We start from the raw sequence: 22249 nt of genomic DNA on the forward strand, positions 1-22249 counted from the left end.
AGTTTAAAAACCATGTCAGAGTAATTTCTGCACAGAGTCAGTGTTAAGGGAAAAAAAAAAAAAATAAAAAACCAACAAGCTTGAGGTAGGCCAAAGTCAGAGGAGGGAAAGGCAATCCAAGAAAATAGTATAGGAGGAAAGCTGAGTGTGAGTTCTATGATCTTTGGTCAGCAGGAGGTTTGTGGTTGGAAAAGCAGTGAAATAAGATTGAAGACCACAAATACTGGTATCATAGTTGGAAATAACAAGTTCTCAAACACTGGCACAAGAAAATGTTGCATCTGCTGATCCTTAGTTCAAGAGAATGATCAATTGAACACATTGTCTGTATCTACCTGCACAAGATGTTCAGTGGTGCCTCAGACACATGCAGTGTGTAAGTGAAGGACATATCAATGCATACAGGAAGGGATCGTGGTTCAACAAGGGATCATGGTTCAACAACTGTCTTGCAAATAACAGTTTCAGTGTGGAACTGTGAAATAAGTGTCATCCCACATGCTCCAGGAGGATAACAAAGAAAGACTCATGCAATTACACCAAAGTGAAGTTCAAAGTACTCAGAGTGGATCAAAGGATGGACTAAAGCACTGAATGTGAAACTTCTATCACAGCCATTATTTTCCTTAGATGGCCTCTAGAGCTCCAAACAAGTATCTGGCATTTGTACAATTTTAGGTACAACCTGATGGGGAAACAGAAAGAGCTAAAGGAGGGAGAGGGCCTGAAAAAAGTTTTCCATTTGTTGGCATTTTCAGACACTCATATTGAGGAAGTGTCAAAACAGACAGTTAATGGAATAGAGAAATGGAAATATTAGAGCAGAGCAAGAGTACACACAGAGTAGTATGTTCTCTGGACATTGCCTTGTAGCAAATTCTTGGACAAAAGACTGCATGAACAGGAAAAATCTATAGGAACAATGAAGACAGTAGAGAATGAAGCACCCCACGGTAAGAAACAAAGGTCTATTTGAAAAAAATACAAGCAATTAACAGTTGATATGCAAGTCAGCATTACAGGCTTATTTTTTACTCCTCTGAGCTTCTCTGGAATCTACTGTAAATTACAGTATACTCTCCATGAAACAACACAGTCACAAGCCACAAATTAATCTTGAAACTTCTTTCTCTCTGTACTCTTTAATTACAAGGGCTCCAAGATCACTTCTGTACCTAAAAGCAACCCAAGGCTCTTTTTCTTCCTTTGCACACTTTTTACGTTTATTTCAGTAATCTCCCTTGATTCCCCTTCTTTCTCTGTCCATACCCAGAGATTAATAGCACTATAGTGCTGCTTGTCTTCTTGAAACACAGTATACACTAAGAGTGCTGTCCAGATGGAACAACTATACTACTCTAAAGCAGCATGGCCCTTCTCTGCGCAGCACACATTAAACACAAAAAGGATTATTTTGCATCACTTTTGGCCATGACAAGGAGAAAGAAAAATGAATTCATATGTCAATACTTTGACCACTAATGGGGATGAAGCACTTCACATCCCTCTGAGGAAATCCCAGCTCCTGCACTCTGAACATGAATGGCAGTTTTTAAACACAGTTCCTAGTCATGCATAGAGGTGAAACGATTCTCTAAGATCCCTGAGTGGGTGGAGTAACACCACAAACAGCTGAGCTGTAATCCACGTATGTCATGTACTTGTTTTTCTTTGGCTCAACAACACATTCATTTGCCAAAGACAGTCTGAACTGGAATCACAGAACATTCATATGTAGCCATTAAATAGTGATTACCATTTTGTGCATACACTACATAACAAAGTTGCTTTAAATACAAACAATGTTTAAAAAATCACAGTTAATTTACAGAAAAATATTAACAAGAATACCAAGGCAAACAGACCTGAAAAGCAGCTAACATCATTGTGATTTTACCATTAACAATAAAAAAGCATTGCCAAAATCTGTGTAATCTTGGATTTATTCAGAAACATGAGGTCAGAACTGTAGCTGAGAGATGCTCCAATGGAAAAGATTATAACATCTGTAGCATATAACTGAACAGACAGTTCAAGAACTGAAGAAATGTCAAAGGAAGAGAATTTCAATATGATAATCATTAAAAGAAAATAGAGAAATCATTCTGCAGCAATTCTAAGTCACCCACAACAGCATCAGAAGAATGGCATTAAATGTATTAGCTGTATGATCAATATGAATGCTTTTTAATGGAAGAAATATGCTATTACTGTAATTGGCAATAGTACACTGACACAATAATCCTTAGTTCTTAGAAAGAATTAGTGGGTATCTTCAAAGCTACGAGAAACAGCTTCAGTGTTTTCTAAAAGCCCTTCAGACCATCACACAATTCGTCATGACTAGTTTACAACAAACAGCACTGAGTAGGTGAAAATAAACATAATATTTGATTTTGAGCCTATTGAAGATGTAAGTACATAATGATCCATGTATGTTATGGCAACCACCACACCAATTTTCCAACTGATACAGCCAACATTCTGATGTTTCTAATTTCAGTCATTTTATCTAGATATGAATCACTTAAACCATGTGATAGAAAAGGCACTGCATAGATAAAGTTTAATGCTATGGCAATCTGGTTTTAGCTTTGAGGAGAGCAAGTTTTAATACAGGCCTTTATCTTCAGACCTCACCTTAGACCAGGCATATCCAACCAAGTTACAGCAAGTAAGTTTACGCATTTTGACACACTGGCTAATCATAGTCCTGTGAACAGCAGCTGTTCTTCTCATTCTGATGAAGGAATTGGAGAATAGATTTCAAAAATGCTGAAAAAGTCATCAATTTTTTTGTTTATTTGTGACTCCATTTTCAGTCAACTCAGGTATAAGTGCATGTAGTAACAGGACAAGGGGAAATGGCTCGAAACTGGAAGAGAGCAGATTTGGCCTAGACATTAGAAAGAAATTCTTTACTGTGAGGGTGGTGAGACACTGTTCAAGGCTAGGCTAGATGGGGCTGTGAGCAACTTGGTTTAGAGGGAGGTGTCCCAGCTTACAGCACGGAGTTGGAACTAGATGATCTTAAAGGTTCCTCCCAACCCAAATCATTCTATGATTCTATGGCTCTATGAAGTATATAACCTGCACATTTTCAAAGTTAATGTATAGAATCACAATCAGGTGTTCAACAAAAAAATCTGATCTTGTCTGTCTATTGGACTTTTAAAATCCTTCTCTTAGCAGAGAGAAATATCCCTCACTTTACAGCCACTCCTTATTCTTGTCATTGCTTTTTGGCAGTATGTATATTTGTGAACAAATGTAATGCCATGAAATTCTAGATTTATAGCAACACATTTATTATTAACAATAGAACAGAGTCCTAAAATAGCAAAACTCTCTTCATGAAAACTTAAATGAAAAAAAATCTGTCTTTCTTATGACAAACATTAAAGAATTAGTTCCCAGAACTTCATGTAGGCAAAGTATGAAACAACGTTTTTAACTCACGGAGAACTCAGAAATGATACACCAAATTTAAAAGAATATCTTACTATAGGATATTAATATAGGATATGTACTCTGGACATGTTTTCCAGAAGAAAAAGAAAGCAAATTAACAGGAAGGAAACGTCACACAACAAACTTTACCATGGTACTCAAATGGATAAGGAAAACAACATCATAAAAGAATGTAACATTTCAGATTCCAGTGCCCAGAAAGATAACAGTGTGGCTGTGTATAATTCATTTTGGCTTTCTGGCTTCATTGTCTGCCAAAGTTCATTATAATATTTGAATCAATTAGTTTACTAAGTAATGTGCACGCTGATATCATTGAGAATGTTATTCTGCTCTTTGATTTAAAAGCCAAAACCATGATTAAATTTTTTTTTATTCCTGGACAACTGTTCTTTTCCATCACCACTCTAGAGAGAAAATTGTTCTCATCCACAATTACACAATCACTCTCTACAGGAAAAGAAACCACAGTGAAATCAACAATTAAAATAATGTACTATCTGATGGAATAATAAACACAGTGTAATCTCAAAACATCAAATTACATCTTTTGGAAAATAAAAACATTTTCCTTTCCTTTTTTTTAATGAATTAAAAAAAACACACACAAAACAAACAAACAAAAACACAGTCTAGGAAAGAGTCAAATGGTAATTACTGCTAGAGAAACACTGAAGAAAAGGGGAATCAAAAACATCCCTTAGGGCTTTGCCAGTTGTAAGAGAGGAATGACTTTTCCCATGGAAACACCATAAAGATGTTTTAACACTATTCATCATAAAATAGCTGAATAGTGGTTAGGATGCAGGTAACTCCTAATGAACCAAGCATACTTTCAGAGCTAGCTGGCTCCTATTCAGCTGACTTTCCATCAGTACACTAAGGTCCCATCACGGAGCTTTCCAGTTACTCCTCCCCAAACATACAACAGAGAATTGTGCTGCTATCCAGGGGGGCCTTGAGAGGCTGGAGAAAGAGGCTGATAAGAGGCACCAGAACATGCTGAGGGCCACACAGCTGGAAAACATCTCTGCTGGATGTGGATCTGGGCACTCTGCTCTGGGTGACCCTTCTTGGACAGGGTTTGGGCCAGATGGACTCAGGGGTCCCGCCAACCTCAGCCAACATGAGAATCTGCAATTCTGTTATCTCAGTGTAGCTGGATTCTGGCACTCTGATATATTTAAGCATACATTTGCATTTCAATCTTATTTGTCATGTTACAGCATTTCACACATAATAGAAATCACTCTGTGACATTCTATCAATATTCAGCCATGTGGATAGTTCTGGGCTTACAGACCGTGGTGAGAGAAAGGGGACAAATTTAAATTAATTTTACAGATCCCATACTAAATCATTTCATTATGACTCATCCTCTAGAAAAGAATACAGTTTGCAAAATGAGATAAGCTAAAGTGAAGACTTAATTTGAAGAAAGAGTGAAAATAAATAAATGCATTTATGTGTGTGTAGTACTTACTGATGCTTTTAAAGCTTGGCCAGTGAAGAGAATAGCAACCTCGAAGGTTCAAGCGCAGTACACAAGGACGTCTCTTCTGCAATATATTTACTACTATTTTGTCCTGAACTTTATGCTTTACTGATGAAAAATTGATCTAAAAATTTAAGCAATTCATATTTTTAGTACTGAATTACATATATGTGTGCATATACAAAATATACATAATTATGAAAATCAATAACAAAAATAGGAAGTTGAACTGTTACTCTGTCTTTTGTCTTTAAAATGCAAAAAATCCTAATGCTGTTTAAGACTTTTCTTACTTACTTGCCTACTGACATATCAAAGTATCAAGAAGTGGTAAGCTGTTATCTCAGTTTTAGCAGAAGAACCCTTTATTAATTTAAGCTGCAGGATAGCGATAACTGCAATCAATGACTAAAAACTGCAATCAATGACTAAAAACATGATATCTCGTAGTATCTATCAAAAGTTCAAGCTGAAGAAGTTTTTAAAAAAATCTATAAATTGTTTTAACAGAATGACTAGGATGTGTTCCAAATAATAGTGGGAAAATCAACATTAAAAAGTTTAAGAAGAAATGTCTATTTTTTTTTGGAAGAGACTTTTCCATGTCTTCTTTTTCATTAAAAAAAAAAAAAAAAAAAAAAAAGGAGAACTTTTTCTTCCCTTTTTGTAGAACCTGCTACAGCTACACTGCATCTGCTTGTTGTATATTTTATAATAGAGGCTTGCTACCCAAATACTTCAATAAATTAATCACCATTATTTTTGTGTATAATACCTAGAAGATGTTACCAGGTCAGAAAGAAAGGAGTTCAGAACTTTTGCCACTTCTTTATTGGGATTTGGTATTCTTACATTTAAGTTAACAGAAATGTTAATATTTTTCATTAAGATTATGAAGTCATCACAGTAATTTAAGACGACCAAATAAAGGCTACACGCACCTAGAAGCTGGGCAATGCAGTGCCTTTTAGGTGTTGGTAGTTCAAATTTGAGCAGGCACTTTGCAAAATATACACAAAAATAAAACACATCAGACGTTCAATTAAAAAGAAAACCCTCACACAGACAACAGGCAGCTGCCCTGAAGCAGGAAGTAGGAAAGGTAAGCAGCTGTTCACACAACTGATGGAACTTGTGACACTTCACTTAGCAGTCTAAATTTAGTGGGCTGTAGCCAAGAATTATCGGCCAATTTCAGTTCCACTGGTTTCATAATGACATTGCACAAACAACTTCTTTTCAATTGCTCCAACTTTTTTTATTCATAAAGCCAAGTGGAATAGGTCAAATTGTGGGATCAAATTTATATCGTAGGTCTTTAGCATTCTTAAAATAACCTGCCTCCTTTTTACATTCTTTTTTAAAATAAAAATACAATAAAATATTGAAAATTATCATCTTACTTACGTCACTCCATAATGAACTGTTCTGAGTTAGTAGCATCCAGGTTTGGCTAACTTGAGCACATCTTGCTAGATCAACTAAATTTACATAACGGAAAATCTAGGTCAGAAGAACAGACAAACATGATATTGAAAGCTATTCATTAGGAAGCACAGCTTCAGTAAATGATACACATACATCTGTTCTAAAAAGAAGAAAAACAACCAGGAGCTATTTTCAAGTTAAATACACACTTTACATGCGGGCAGAATGTCACTAATTGCTCTTATGAACAGCCTTAACAAAGAATAAGAGAAGATGGCTTTAATCTAAACTGTAATGGTGGAAGTTGTGTATGAGGTTCTAAACTGATGTTTTTCCATGGACTTTCAGCCATTTCATTTTGTCTACATTAAAACAATACTTATAAAAGCTGTGCTGATAGTTTAGCATATAAAATACTGTTACCACAAGCACCATTATGAAACATTAAATAATTGTGGCACCTAATTATTCTCAAAAGATCTTGCCCTGATAGATAGGTAATATTGTATACAGCAAGCTCAAGCCATAAGAGACTAAAAGGAAATCGCATTTAGAAACCTTTTTCCATAGCTTTGCACCTATCATTTTAAGACCAAGTTCCAAACAGTATTTGTGCCAATATAATGCTAATGTTTGAGTTTAGAAGAAACTCAATAAACAAAATGAGAGGAAATACGGTAAATTTTAATACCTTTGCTACCGAAGAAAATGTGCCTTATATTCTAATCACGTGAAAATACAAAATGCATTTAAGACTCAGAGTAAGACCATATACTGAATATTATATAAGACAGCAGGAAGGAGAGTTTAGAATGGATGTCAGGGAGAAGTTCTTCACAGAGAGAGTGGTGAAGTGCTGGCACAGGCTGCCTAGAGAGGCTGTGGATGCCCCGTCCCTGGAGGTGTTCAAAGCCAGGTTGGATGGGGCTCTGGGCAGCCTGGTCTAGTATTAAACATGGAGGCTGGCAGCCCCCCATGTGGCAGGGGGGTTGGAGCTTGACGATCCTTGAGGTCCCTTCCAACCCAAGCCATTCTATGATTTACATAGTAAAATATCCCACAACCCTAATCATCTGCAGAAGTACTACAGCATATGCCAAACTACATTAAAATATCTGAAATGAAATTCAGTGTTTAAAATGTTCGTTTGAAAGTATGAAAAGAGAAATCACCTGAAAGCACAGTAAGAAAAAATGCACATCATTTTTCCCGAAGCAATTTTTTTTTATGCCTGTAACATAAACAATTACTTTCATAACTGCACAATAATCTGGGTCTCTCTGAAAGTAATGTCTTTGCTTGATACAGCCACACTAATTCTAAAGATGTGTATGATATGTATGTGATTCAGAATGCAGTCAGGCACTTATAAAGTTTGGTTTAAAAAAAAACTACAGAAATGTGCAGCCTCTTTTGAATAGTAAATTCCTTTAGTACACCTCATGCCTTCAAAGACTGGAATCCCACGATAATTTCAGTTGGACACATCACAGACTTCTGTTTCATGTCATCATCTAGATGAGGAGCTATGAGATATGGTTTAGTGGCTTGTGGCAGCAACAGTAGTGGGAGGATGGTTGGACCAGATGATCTTGTAGGTCCTTTCCAACCTTGTGATTCTATGATTCTATGTAGATTATCTCCTTAACTTCAAAATTCAGCCTTGTTTAAGGAATTTTGATACAGTTTACAAGAAGTATCTGACAAAATGAATTGCTTATTATTTATTATTAGGGTTTTGTTTTATTGCCTAAGAACTTTTGATTTGGTAATTTTCAACCTTATAAATTGTCAGTTCTGAAATGGTATCTACTTCATGTAAAGTCAAGATCACAATTACAGCTATAAAGCCATAAAGAAATAATAGAGCCATAATTTTCTGTCAGTAACTCAGCAGTAAGGTACCATTGTAGCAGTGATGTTCTTAGGAAACCATATCATAAATGATGACATTTAGAAAGCAAATGATTTCCAGATGGTTTTGAACTCAGATTTTATCTGGGCATCCAATTTAAGCTGACAAGACTTTTTGTTTTTATTTTTGCATGGGAGCAGAATAGAAAGTTGCACTAAATAACAGCATACTAATAAATATTATTACTAAAACAATTTGTGGTTTTCAAACGATCCACTTACAAATACATCTGCAGTGTTAATATCTCCTCATAAGGTCCAAAATGTTGAGAAACTCAGGCATGCTTTATTTTCCACACCCTGTGAATGCGTAAGCACAAATACTATGGAAGCTACCAAAGAGGAATGAGGAATAAAAATGATATTGAACATAAAGGATCTCACAATCTTCATATGAATGGAAATTGTTGAGATCTTATGTCAAAATTCAACAACTGTGTCTCCCTGTGGCTGTTTCCTCCCCTGCTGGACCTTATCTACCACTTTTAAGGAAGACGTCCTAACTAATGACCAGAGGCTGGTGGAGATGGTACCCAATAAAAACCTCTCATTAAATGAGATCGTATCTAGTAAATAGATCTACCAAAAACAGAACAGAAGAATTTATGGAGGCGGGAAAAGAAAGTGTTCTCTACTTTTCTGCAGCAAATAGTCACAGATATTTAGCAAGTGGAAACTGTTGCTAAGCAGAAGAGTCCTTTATGTACATACTGCACTGAACAAAGCAGTGACAGCTGAAGAAAGAATAACTAGGTGACAGAAATACGGGTTTGCACTTCTGTCTTCTTCTTTAATACAAAATGGAAGCATTTAGGTTAGAAGGGTTTGGTGTTCTTTCTCCATAGCAACAGTTCTCAGCGTATCTCCCAACTCTTCTGTAACAATTTTTGTTCCCACTGCAATTTACACATAAATAAAGCCATTATTTTTTGGCCCAGGCACCTTCAAGTGTGCTTATGTAATAGCTTGTACCATATATTTCATATCACAAACAGAAAAAATACTTGCAAAAATACTTCCAGCACAGCTGTCCCCACCTGTTCTCCCATATGTGCTCTAAGACAACCTGCAAGAGGTGCAACCCAATGCTCCACACTTCCAAGCCACATCTTGGCACACCTAGCTGGAATGCCTCCATATCTTTGTATTTGTTCATTCCAGTCCTTAACCCTCTCTACACCAAAATAACCTGGGAGAATTGGCTCCCTTACCCGGTGTCCCAGCTTCACTTGGGGTAGCACTCAAAAAGATCTATGGCAGCTGTGCTCCCATGCACCACAGCACATCCCACTACAGCTCAGCATGCCTCATGACTAAGAAATGCCTCATTGATGGATCCCAATAAGCTTAGATTATTAACACGCTGTCGTTCAACACTTTTCCATCAGCAAAATCTGAAGCTGCTGCCATAAGATGCAGATTCACCCCTTCACCCATTTCCCCACCACTCATCCCCCATCTCTTCCCCTGTACCAAGTAAGTGCTTCTGCAGCTGAACTAAGCAACTGAACCAAATGATTCAGTAGGAGAAAATGAATTTCTCAGATGGATTTGTTCCCCGATGCAGTTCACTACGAAGTCATACAAATGACTGTAATGAACACCAAGCGAAGAATGGTGCTGGGGCAAGAATGAGTGAATAAGAATATGGGGTAAGATGAGACAGTTTCCTTCCAACTACAGTTGAAGGTCCACGATCCTCAGCAAACCTAACATTCCAAGGAATTTGAATACTGAAAACTTGATTGATCATGGTTAAGAAATACTAAACCATCATTATATAGATATATTTTAAATTCAGAGGCTGAATCTTAATTCATCCAATTGATAGAAGTAATATTGCTTTATGTTTCTGCTTGTTGCAGTGGAGTTGGACTAGATGACCTTTAAGGGTTCCTTTCAACTCAAATGATTCTATGATTCTATGATTTTATGAAATACAGTTTTACTAAGTATTGCTTTTGGATTTTAGATATGCAAACACTATTTAAATAATTACAAAAATAATTATTCTTCCTACAGTTACATCTTTTTATATGGATCACAGAAATACGGGTTAAAACTGTGTAATTATTTAACTTTTTCTCTTATACCTTGTTATTTCCTATCAAAAATCAGTATTGTTCTCATCTTCTACCTGATTCTTCTCACAAATGCACATAAAATCATTCTCTATATTGGGACCATTGTCTAGGCTGGCAAACTACCTTGCTTTTCAGATCCAGACCTCAGAGTTGGAATTGCATAAGGAGTGGAAAACATTAACGTTTCCAGCTAAGCCACTGAGGTAACACTTGACAGTATATTTGATTTATAATGGCTATAAAATTAATTTCATATGTAAACAGAAGATAAATCTTATTTTTTGTACATTTACAGCTGCTCTGTAGCATTAATCAAAAAGAATGGCTGCATACCACGCAACAGTTGTCACTCTTTGAATTATTTTTGAGTGGATTCTGGATTTTATGTGAATAGATATTATGTATGTGAGATCTGATTCTTTGCAGCAGCAGCACCCACACATGACTGAGTCTTCACCACTCCTCTACCCTGTCTTCAAGTACTGAGAATCTCGGCAAACTAAGGAAAACAATGCACCGTCATTGCTACCCTCTCCGAAGAACTGCAGGCATTGTATGATAAACAGACATTCTTTCTTGTTTGAGCTATTAATAACAATAATTTTACTTCTCATGTGAGATGCAGTTGGCAGACAAAAACCGCTACACCATGCTGCTTATTTGCAGGTCACACCAACAGCTGTACTTGCTCAGCTGACTTAGTTCTCAGCTTATTCATAGAATTTTGTCTTTTGAGGTCTCAGCCTACAAGCTGAATCCCACATTTTGTGACAGAGATTTACATACACTGGCCAATATAACTGTAAATAACTTTAAGCCACAAGTAACTGCTAACAATTTTGCTTTGAGATAAGTGCGTCTAAGTCAAAACAGAAGAGGTACAAGCATAACACACCTCGAGAAAAAACAGGGCTTGAGAATTAAGAAGAAAAAAACAACTCTGTCCCAGAGTGGAAAATAAGGAGGGCTACTGTTGATAATGTTCATTATGGAACTAACAGAAAGATTATGTTGCCACATAATTTTTTAATGAAGAAAGAATGCTATCGCAGACCTCAGACTTTCTGAAAATTTGATCAATTACTTATTTACAGTTAGGAAAAGTCTGATAGGTACGTACACGTGTAATAATAATAGTTACTGAATGAGCCTGTAATAAGAAAATAGCACAGACAGACCCTGTTGATGGACCCAGCCAAAATAAACCAATCTCATGTTCATGAAAACCATATGCACCAATAGTGGAAATCATACAGATGACATCAATGAGACTTAAAGTATGTTATTATTTGGTAAGGTCTCCCTGTGTTGTATGTGCATGTCAGCACTAGAACTATGCATACGATTTAGCAAAGACTTACAGACTGAAGCTTCCTGTGACTTCAGTGGCATTAGACACACAATTAAAATTAAGTATCTGTTTTTTATTTTTAAGCTTTGTTGGACAAAAAACAATTTTTGAGTTCACTCTACACCACAGTCCACAATATTTAAAAGAAAAACACATTGTATTTTACTAAAAAACCACTTAACTGTTTTCTCAGTGTTAAATTAGCAGAGAGACGTGATAGGACAAATAAAAGCTTCTACCTAAGCCACAGAAGAAAACATATTACCTGCACTTACAGTATATCATCCAACAGCAATTACTTACAGTAATGAATCTGTAATGTAACTAAACTGTACTCTTAAATTGAAGGCCTTACATCCAGTGTTTAATAATTTTGCTGTTTTTCTTAAATATTGCCACAGATTAAGCACTACAGATTATACATATTTTTTAACAGAATAAAGACACAGACTCATTTTTATCTGGAGCTTCTTGCATCTGGATAGAAATATTTCCTTTTCTAGAAGTCAGTATATTAACAAGTAATATTTTGTAAAGGCACAAAAATAATGAACAAGGCAACCTTTCCAACAAAGAAACAAATTTAAACAAACTGGTTTAGAGTGTTTGGAAAGGAATCTCTCCCTGCTCATTGTGCCCTTGCAGTAGATTCTCCTCCTCTAGTCTTCCTTTCAGGGCTCACACAGTCTTACAGAGCTGCATTATCTCCATACAATCTTATCTTTGAGAAAATAAACTACTTTTTATCACCTTCAGGTCTTCGATTAAGAGCTCCTACCCACTGTAAACAAACCCCTTAACTTCTCTCAAGAGTTCCAGTGTCCATCTCCCTGACAAATTTCCTGATTTCTTGTTCTTCCTTAGTTTGTAGAAGCTTCGGGATATCAGAATGGAGCGTGCAATACATACTCACTTGACATTAAAGAATACCTCCATCCTCCAGAGGTTGCACCTGACTCAAACTGAAGCAGCTAGAACAATGTAGTCAGGATGCTTTGTTTCCATCACATAAGCACATCAACAAGAGTAAAATAAAAAATGTCAACAAAAAATAAAATATACACATAAAATTAATTAGTACATCAGAAGTGTTCTATTTAATCACAAACCTGTAATAAGGCTTTTTCTGGGAACTGGTATGTTTTGTGTTTGAGAGTAAGACCATTTGAATCAGAAGAGCCTTTCTGACTTTCCTTAGACAGCCTCTGAAAAAGATGGTACAAGAAAAGTACAGTTTTATAGTAACTGCAGCTTCAAACTTTTGAATACTTCTCAATATTCAGAAATATAATTAAAAAAAAAAAAAAAGGAAAATTGATAAGTTAGATATAATTAATTAACTAGATATAATTAGATAAAGTTACATAACTGTGAATATTTGCAACTGCTATTACTGAGAACAACTACAATACTAGAGCACACCTCATGATTTTGCATTGTAGCAGTGCAGTACAGAAACACAGGAAACAATCTGCATTTTCAAACTAAAAGAATGTGTTTACTAGTTTGTATGTATGACATGACATAACTAATTTGAGATAATAGAGAAGAATAAGGACTGAAAATAGGCTTTCACCAGAAAAAATTGGCTACTGGTGCCTTGTAGCCAGCAGTGGTTAAATAGTCGAAAGGTCATTTCCATTCTGACCAATCCCTCTACAGGTAGAGAAGCAAGAGGAGTCAAACAGCAGAATTCTATCTCTGTGCTACCAGCCATGACTGGGTCTTACAACTCTCATCACTCCCTTCCACACACAGTACCTGCTGAGCATCACAGCATACTATAGCATTCTCTTCCTTGGCAGTAAAAATCTCCCCAGAAATGACAAGTATGACTCTATTGGGCTGTCCATGTGCTGCCTAGTCTCAGGTGATTCCCACTTTTTCCTACCCCATCTTCTTGGGGTGTGAAGGAGGTTCTGGAGGCCTCTTCTTGCTCTCTATGTGCATACCTCTCTTGGATTCTGGGGCTGAGGTCTAGGAACATCCTCACTGCTAATTATCACCTCAGTGGGTTACCTAAGACATCAGCAATCTAAGCCAGGGACATCACTGATAACAAACAACAACAGTCAACTCTTTTTGCTGCTTTTGATATAACTGTTCTTCTGCTCATGTGATGATAATCTAGATCACAGAGGTAATGTCCTGCTTCCCTAATAATAATTACTAAACATCGTTATTAGCAGTAGTACAGTAAATTACTTCATTTAATATTAATTTAGCTGCTTTTCTGTAACAGTTGGAATTAATGGAGGTAAAAATTAATCACTGAACTTATATTTAAAATATGCCACTACTTACCGCAAAATATGCATTAGTTTTTGAAGAACTGTGGGCCTCTGCATGCCAGACTTTCAAGACAGCACTTAAATTTATTTTATTAAAGATATCTTGCAGTCTGCTTGCTGCTACTGAAAATATAAATAATCAGTTTGAAGATAAGTGAAAAGAAGCACATAAAATATGTAAAATGTGTTGCAAATTCAATGGCAAAACGCTCTTCATAGCCACTAAAAGATGAGAGAAAGATCTGAGCACAAACACATAGGTAGCACTTTTGGACCAATATCTTTACTTTTACAGAATTTCTGTTTGAGTGGGTTCATGTTAATAGTATCTACCTTTGGAGTTGCTGTTGTGTGGAAACATTAAAAGTAAGTCAATCAATAAATAAGCATACCTATGGGATCTGTAGAACACAAATTCACAGGCAGGGCAAATAAAGCATTTATTTTTTTCTGTTTTATGAATTCTCATTTTGGTCTTCGTTCCTTCTCCACCTCCTATGAAGATTCCCTCTAGCTGAAGCCAAGACTATGACTCTGTGATCCCTCCCATTTTATCCCTATCACTGCACTATTGCCAGAAAAGAATACTGGCCCACACCATCCGGTACTTCTGACATACACTCCTCTTTCCTACCACCTCCCGTGCCTGCTTTTCATCAGCATCGCTGCTCAATCTTTACAGAAGTGTATCACCACCACTTGTCCTAGCAAAGCAATTCAAGGAAATGCTGCCTTTCGTGGCGTTTGTGGCACCAAGCAGCAACAGGTCAGCCAACAAACAGCATCTTGCACTACAACCCAGCAAAAAGACAGATACATCATTGGACCAACAATATTTAATTTATGCACCACAATATTCTCTTATTCAATATGCATTTTTCTCTTATGCCAAAAACTGTGTGGACTTACATGCAATTTTTTCCTTGTGAATCCGAACCCACATGCTCCATTTCTGTACGACTGTTTTTAATATTTGGATGTTATAATGAACTACTGCCAGAGTCATCTTCTGCTCTGCCTTTTTTCTTTTGTTCTTTTTCAGCAGATTGTATTTTATCCATCCTCTGAATTATGAAACACAATGAATAATTTAACACGGCCAACCCAACTTGAATTTAGTATAATCTATAAAACTGCAATTTACTTGGAAACACAAAGCAGTCAAGCTCATCAACACAAATACCTGAATATCAAAGCTGTTTTTTTATTTAATTAAATAAAGTATGTATTGATTATTCATTTTAATACATTTTCTTTTTTTTTCTTAATTTTATACATTATCACACAATAAAAACCCGTTTGCTTCAATCATCATATACCATGCTGTCATCCACTGTTCTTCAGTGTATGGGTCCATATTTAAGAAAGGAATTTTGAGTATTCATACAAATAAAATTATAAATGCAAGCATTTGCTTAAGTGTTCCCCTAAACTGGCAACCAGGAAGGTTATTTTTTGTTATTAACAATCTTGAACTTTGCTAAAAATTTCATTTCTTTTCCATGTGAAGTTACAAGATGTGATTAGATTTAATGTCACCGATACATTAAAATATAGTATTTCTCCTCATCTGATTTTCTGAAAGGGCTGTTGAAAAAATTATATCTTATGTCATAGAGTTATCTAGATCAGTCTGATCAGGTCACTTGCGTTTGACAAAATCCCTCTCATTTTGCACTTAAAATATATAAAGGATGCATTAATGAATGGAACATTCTACTGCTCTTGTCCAGCTTCTATTTTAATTAAAAACAAACAAACAAAACTGTTAGCTCAGACAGTCTTCAAAATGCTGCTGTAAATGAAAAAGGAATAACTGCCCATGTCTCTGGTGTATAAGACAAAAATTTCCTTGCAGCAAGGAAAGTTCATCTATGGGGAAATATTTCCAGTATAAAGGATTATGAAGTCCTGGAATAAACTGCCAGCAGAGATTGTCATGCCTCCAACAGTTGTGATCTCTAAGATCACTAAAATCAGCCTAGAAAAACATTCACCGAGCCTAACCCAGATATAGCTTGTAAGATGTTGACCTCCCTACTAATCCTATGATGCTGCCATTGTTAGTAAGAATTTACGCTAGTGATTCTAACTGAGCTGTACATCAGATATAATTAGCAGTCTTTGATTTCCAAAATAAAATGGCATTGTTAAATCTCTAATCTGTTCTAAATGAAGGATCATTAAATTTTGATACACATGCCTATAACAAAGAAACTACTGAATATCTTTATTTGTGATTATTGTGTTTTAAAAGATACTTGTGTATTATTCTCATTGTTTGAGAGGAAAATAAGGGCTACCAAAAGTATAAATTACCTACCACCAAGCACAAAGGAAACTGAACAAAGAGCAGAAAAGAACCCAGACCTATTACAGTCAGACTGAAACTCAAGATATTTGGTATAATATTTGGTATATTTGGTATATAATAAAAGATACTTCTATTCTTGGATGCATTAACACATCCCTAACAGAGTTAATCAAAATGCAGAAGTGTCAATGGACTTTGATAATGTCTGAAATGAAATTTACTAGTTTTAACATAAAATAACATTGCTGAAGAAAAGTGAAACCAAACTGAAGTCTCCGATCTCTATTTTATTCCATTAAAATGAAAATCATTTCCTCGTCCACCAAAGGAATTACATAGGCATACCTTTGATAAAAGATGTTTCATAAGATGCTTCTGACTTGTATGTAAAATGCAATACTTACCCAAAATACAGCTTCATTAAGTTTCTCCTGTGAAAGTTCCACGCTTTGGTACATAACTCTTCAGTCATCTAAACAATTAATTTATGGCATTAGTACACAGAACAGTTCTGTATTATGAGTATTTAAAAATCAGACAAAAATATGAAATCTTACATTAATATTGTCCATGTGCAAATTAAAGTATCTATTTTAAAGAGATGAATGTTCATGTATTATTTTCTGTTTACAATTAGAAGTACTTCTACTGCCAAACCATACCTGTATTTTTATATGTGGAATTAAAGGAATGTGTGTTCTTGATGCGGGACTTAATCTAACTGAAATTATCTTCTATCCTTCATATGCTCTCTTCAATTGATCAACTTTATCCAGCATTTGAGCAAATTAAATACTCTCTGCATAAGCCTTCTCATGATCCATTACTATGTACACCCTTTGTTACAAGACTTTAACCCATATTTATTTTAATAATCCTCTTTGAGCTTTTAAAAAACCAAAGTTGTTTAAGACTGGGAGCTATGATCTTTTATTTTAAGAATATCCCCCTAGATGCTATGCTCACCTCTTTTTGGAAGACTACAGATCAGTATCAGTAGAAAGAAATACAAAGGATCATTTTTCTGACATCAGATATCAAAAAATAACATGAGAAAATCTTAAAAACAGAATTTATCTGGTATTAGGTTTGTTCACAGTACAGAGTTAATGCATATAATATATTCAATGATTTTTACCAGTTGTGCATCTACTCCAAAAAGTGTGTCAAGGTGTGTTTCTGAAATCCTCTTTAATTTTGGGTGTAAAGTTGAATCAATACACAGATACCTTCAGAAAGGAAATAAATTACATTAAATATAACCACTACTTCAAGCATAACCAAATTACATTGAGCATATGAGTATCCTGAAAAGAAAATACATATTTTTTCAGTGGTTACTATAGTTACAAAATACAATTTGTTAATAAAAAGATTAAGACCTGTATCACTTTAATTACAACTGACTATAGAAGACATTCTAAAATGTTTACAGAATACAAAAACAAATGACCACGCTTTATTGTTACTCTCAGGGCAATTTTGAAATACTGCGAAATTCAGAGCTTAATACATTCAATGTAACATCAGCCACTTTTAGTCAGATGATACTACTTTGTTTCTTGTCTTAATATTGAATTGACAGACGTCTCAAATTTCCAGTACTTGGAGTAATGTCTCCTTCTGTTACAGACGATGGTATGTTTAGGTAGGTAAACTGTTCTCTTTCCATTTTAAAATACAGATGACACATTCAAGAATGAAAATAAATTTTAAAAGCCCACAGATCATTATTATGTGTTCATGAGAAACAGGAATGAAAAGTATTAACCAGAGTTAAAGGATAAATCAAGTCATGTTTCAACATTTAGAAAAGACATCATAAACATTAGCAATGAAATCTCATCACTGTGGTTCAGGCTGCTGACATACCCTGTGATGTGAGGAATTCTGATATGCTGTGGAAAGGACACAGTAAGGGCACAAATCTGCATCACTCACTGCAATGACTTTATCTGTGACCATACGGTACCAAAGTCAGTCTGAAAGCATTCAGAGTGGCTGGGCTCCAGGCAATGCCTGAGATCCCTTCATAGGTGGGCCTAATGAGTTAAGGATCCACCTCCTAAAAAGAACCTGAAATGAGGTGACACATGCACAAAATATGTAAGTAAGTTCTTGAGGGCTTCACTGGTTTGGTGTTGGCAGATTTGTTCATGGTACAGAGTTAATGCAAATACTCAATGACAATTCTCTGACAATGATGAGCCATTTTGCATAACTCAGTATCTCAACAGAGTAGTCACTTACTAAGTGGCAGTATCCATGGCAGACAATCCAATTAAGCTAAATTAAATAAAATAATAATAATTATATAGCATAGATTTTACATGCAACACAAAATTTAATTCATATTGAATTTAAATTATCCATCTCCCTCCTTTCCAATGCTCTTTCATTCCCTGTCCCTGAGTTTTTGTCTCTGGTTGTTCATATTGCTACTAACTTTTGTTCATTTTTTCCTCTCTTTCTATTCCTTTACGTTACAATCTCAGAAGTTCTTCTCAATACTCAAAGCTTTTCTCATGGCCTAATCCTGATGATATCATACAATATCATACTCAATTATTGCACAGTTCTGACACCTACAAATAAAATGCATTACTGAATTCCAGTTAGTGTAAAAAGAGGGTAGTCTATCTTCTTAGTGACTTAGTGACTTAGTGACAGCTTGCTCTCTTTCCTCTACGCCAATTGAAGACTTTTTCCCAATATTCAAAACCTTCAACAGATTAGAATTTGTAATCTCAGAGATTGGAAACACATCTGAACAATGAAATTAATTACTTGTACATGAAAGCTAAACCAGGAGGAGAAACTAGCTTCCACATGAGCTGTGCATGAGCATTCACTTAAAAAAAGAGTAAGAACATACAACCTTGAATACTCAAAACTAACTCAAAACTCCAAGTCTTATTTTCGTGATACTGCCAATATTGGTTGCACTGCATCTGCAGTATCATAGGCCATTAGTATTTACTTTTAACTTGCTGTCTACACAGTAGATGCTGTGACCCTAGGATGTTTAAAAGGCCAGGTTCAACATTACAAACCACGTCATACACACACACACATTTAATACATACCATAAAACAGCATCTATTCCCTTTTCCATTATTTCTCTAAGCTTTTCCTCTAAAAATAGAAGCGGGTCTGCTGGACGCATAACAATTACACCACAAAGTAGAGCCTGAAAAAGAAACTGCAAATGAATGCATTCGTGGTAACAGTAAAGGATCATCTAGATGTGAACCATTAAAATAAACTCAAGATTACAAGTTACTTTAAAAATATTGTAAAATAAAAGCAAATTTTTTATCACTTACATTTAATTTCATTTATATCTTAAATAGAATGTTGCATACATCAGAATATTTCAGTTGCTAGTCTTCAAAGAATCAGGTTTAGGACAGTAATTAAATACATGGTATCTCCACAAATATTCCTACTAAGAATTCCATTTTTAATATGCATTCAAGAAAGAGCATCCATAAGACAGGATAATTTTATTAATCTAATGAAAAACAGAGTTTAAAGCAAGATTAATTCTGTGCTGCATAGAATATGTTGAATTAGGAAGCATGACCAGATATCAATCCTGTAACCAATACAAAATACAGATAATAAGATTGCATTACATTTTAGCAATGCTGCAGAATAACTGATGAGCAGTTTTTTCTCACTTGTGTTCAGATGTCTTCATCTAAAATCTATAGCTCGTTTACTTTTGGATTGTGACTTCACCTACAGAACTTCTAAATTATATTGATATTTAAAAGCATACGGGTGAACTCTGGTTATTTAAATTAATACTATAAACAAGAAAACTTCCACTTCCATGTAACAATTTCAGAACATGACTGTGCATCTTTAATGAGATATTAATTCACACTGAAGCAAAAGATGTTATCCTGGGACATACTCTCTTGTTTATAGTTCCCTCTGCTGGTTACCAATAAAGTAGCTCTTAACAGCACAAAAGCAGCATCTGAGTTTTTAGATTTTCTTCCAGCCCTGACCCTTAAAAACCTGCTTTTCTTTGTCTCAGCCCACTCCCCACTGCAGCTGTTCTGTATGGTGCAGCTGGATGGTGCTAACTCTCTATGTCTAATTTCTGCCATTCAGAGTCTGGGCTAACCTCTGGAAGTTCATCACTCAGATTCTGACTGCAAGTCACTATCATAGAATCATAGAATGGCTTGAGTTGGAAGAGACCCCAAGGATCACAGACTTGCAGGGGTTGGAAGGGACCTCTAGAGATCATCGAGTCCAAGGATCATCGAGTTCCAAATCCTTGCCACTTTATTTTTTCCAAACCATTTATTTATACATATGCATTCTATGGGTAAAAATACTTCATTTTCCAACGTCCATGTTGAGTTGCTCATGTTATTACTATAAAACAATGGACCTGTATAAATGACAAAATATTTTTAAAAATAAATATAAAAAAAAAAATTATCTGAAGCAAGTTCTTCATATATGCTGGATCAACTCATTATCTTAATGTAATGGCTTTCTCACAGTGCCGACTCAAATGATTTGTAACTGCAGAGCAGCGTCAGGAGAGAGATCACGGACAGTTATAACACAGAAGCACAGTAAAGGAGATTTTTGGCCCTGAGGATGTGCTGCTTCTTTACATGCCTACAAGATAAGACCACTAAAATAAGGCAGTGCAAAACAGTTTTTTAATGCACAGACAATGAAGGGCAACTGTCTTCAGTTTACACACACTGAATATTTGCTAATACTTATCAACCCACTACTTACAACATTAACATAACGTTCTTAATTCAAACTCAAGTTTCTATGTATACCTTGATAGGGGATTATATTAAGAAAATATTATAAATCTAACAGTTAATGTTGTCATTCATGACAAAAACACCATTTTAATTAATATCTGGGCATTTAAATAACTTTCCTCAAAAGCTCTCCTAAGGACAGATTTCCCAAAGCCAAGTCCAAGGCTGCTCCACTACTCCCCCTCCTGGATCAATCCAGTGTCTGTCTGCCATATGAATTCCAGTTATTAGTGTAAGGCTTTGTTTACGCTCTTTTCTTTTTCCCTTGGATGTGAACACAACAGCTTTTTTTCCCTTTCATATCCTGAAAGATCTAACACACAGAATATCCACAACAGCCAGCAGGGTGACCTAATCACAGCCTTTGAGGGAGCCTACAAACAGGAGGGGAGCCAACTCTTTGAGAGAGTGGTTAACAGCAGGACAAGGGGAAATGGTTTTAAGTTGAAGGAGGAAAGATTTAGGTTGGATGTCAGGGGGAAGTTCTTTACAATGAGAGTGGCAAGGTGCTGGCACAGGCTGCCCTGAGAGGCTGTGGATGCCCCATCCCTGGAGGTGTTCAAGGCCAGGTTGGATGGGGCCCTGGGCAGCCTGGTCTAGTATTAAATTGCCTGTGGTTGGGGAGGTTGGAGATTCATGATCCTTGAGTCCCTTCCAACCCAGGCCATTCTGTGATTCTGTGATACAGGCTGGTCTGCAAGGCTTCTATTTAACTTACTCTCCCTTTCTGCATACATTTAATAACTGATAAAAATGCACACACAGTTTCAAATTTATTCTTACTCCTTACTTTCTATTCCACACAATATCCTTGCGTGGAATACACAGCTATTGAGAATCAGCAGTTCTGTCATTTCAATAAAAACATTTGATATCTAAGAAGTTCAGGGGAGGGTCAGGTTGGATAACATGGAAAGGTTCTGCCCCAGAGGGCAGTGGGCACAAAAAAGGCTGTCCAGGGCAGTGGGCACAGCCACAAGCTGCTGGAGTTCAAGGAGTGTTTGGACATCATTCTTAGATGCACAGTCTGATTTTTGGGTGGTTGGACTCAGGGATTCTTATGGGCCCCTTCCAACTCAGGATATTCTGTCAT

General features: G+C 35.9%; 1 protein-coding gene across 2 annotated transcripts in view; it reads right to left on the minus strand.

The window, feature by feature from the left end:
- FBXL13 (F-box and leucine rich repeat protein 13) overlaps positions 1-22249 on the minus strand; it is a 70159-nt gene that overhangs the window by 45553 nt on the left and 2357 nt on the right. For both annotated transcript variants that reach the window (XM_072342736.1, XM_072342727.1), the window contains exons 2-9: positions 19435-19538; positions 17487-17577; positions 16753-16820; positions 14944-15098; positions 14048-14157; positions 12853-12948; positions 6374-6469; positions 4955-5090 (exon numbers count right to left, since the gene is read on the minus strand). In XM_072342736.1, the coding sequence (XP_072198837.1) occupies positions 4955-5090; positions 6374-6469; positions 12853-12948; positions 14048-14157; positions 14944-15098; positions 16753-16820; positions 17487-17577; positions 19435-19538 (856 nt within the window). The remainder of the gene's footprint in view (positions 1-4954; positions 5091-6373; positions 6470-12852; positions 12949-14047; positions 14158-14943; positions 15099-16752; positions 16821-17486; positions 17578-19434; positions 19539-22249) is intronic.

This window comes from Excalfactoria chinensis, chromosome 1 (genome assembly GCF_039878825.1).
Source record: "Excalfactoria chinensis isolate bCotChi1 chromosome 1, bCotChi1.hap2, whole genome shotgun sequence".
Lineage (NCBI taxonomy): Eukaryota > Metazoa > Chordata > Aves > Galliformes > Phasianidae > Excalfactoria > Excalfactoria chinensis.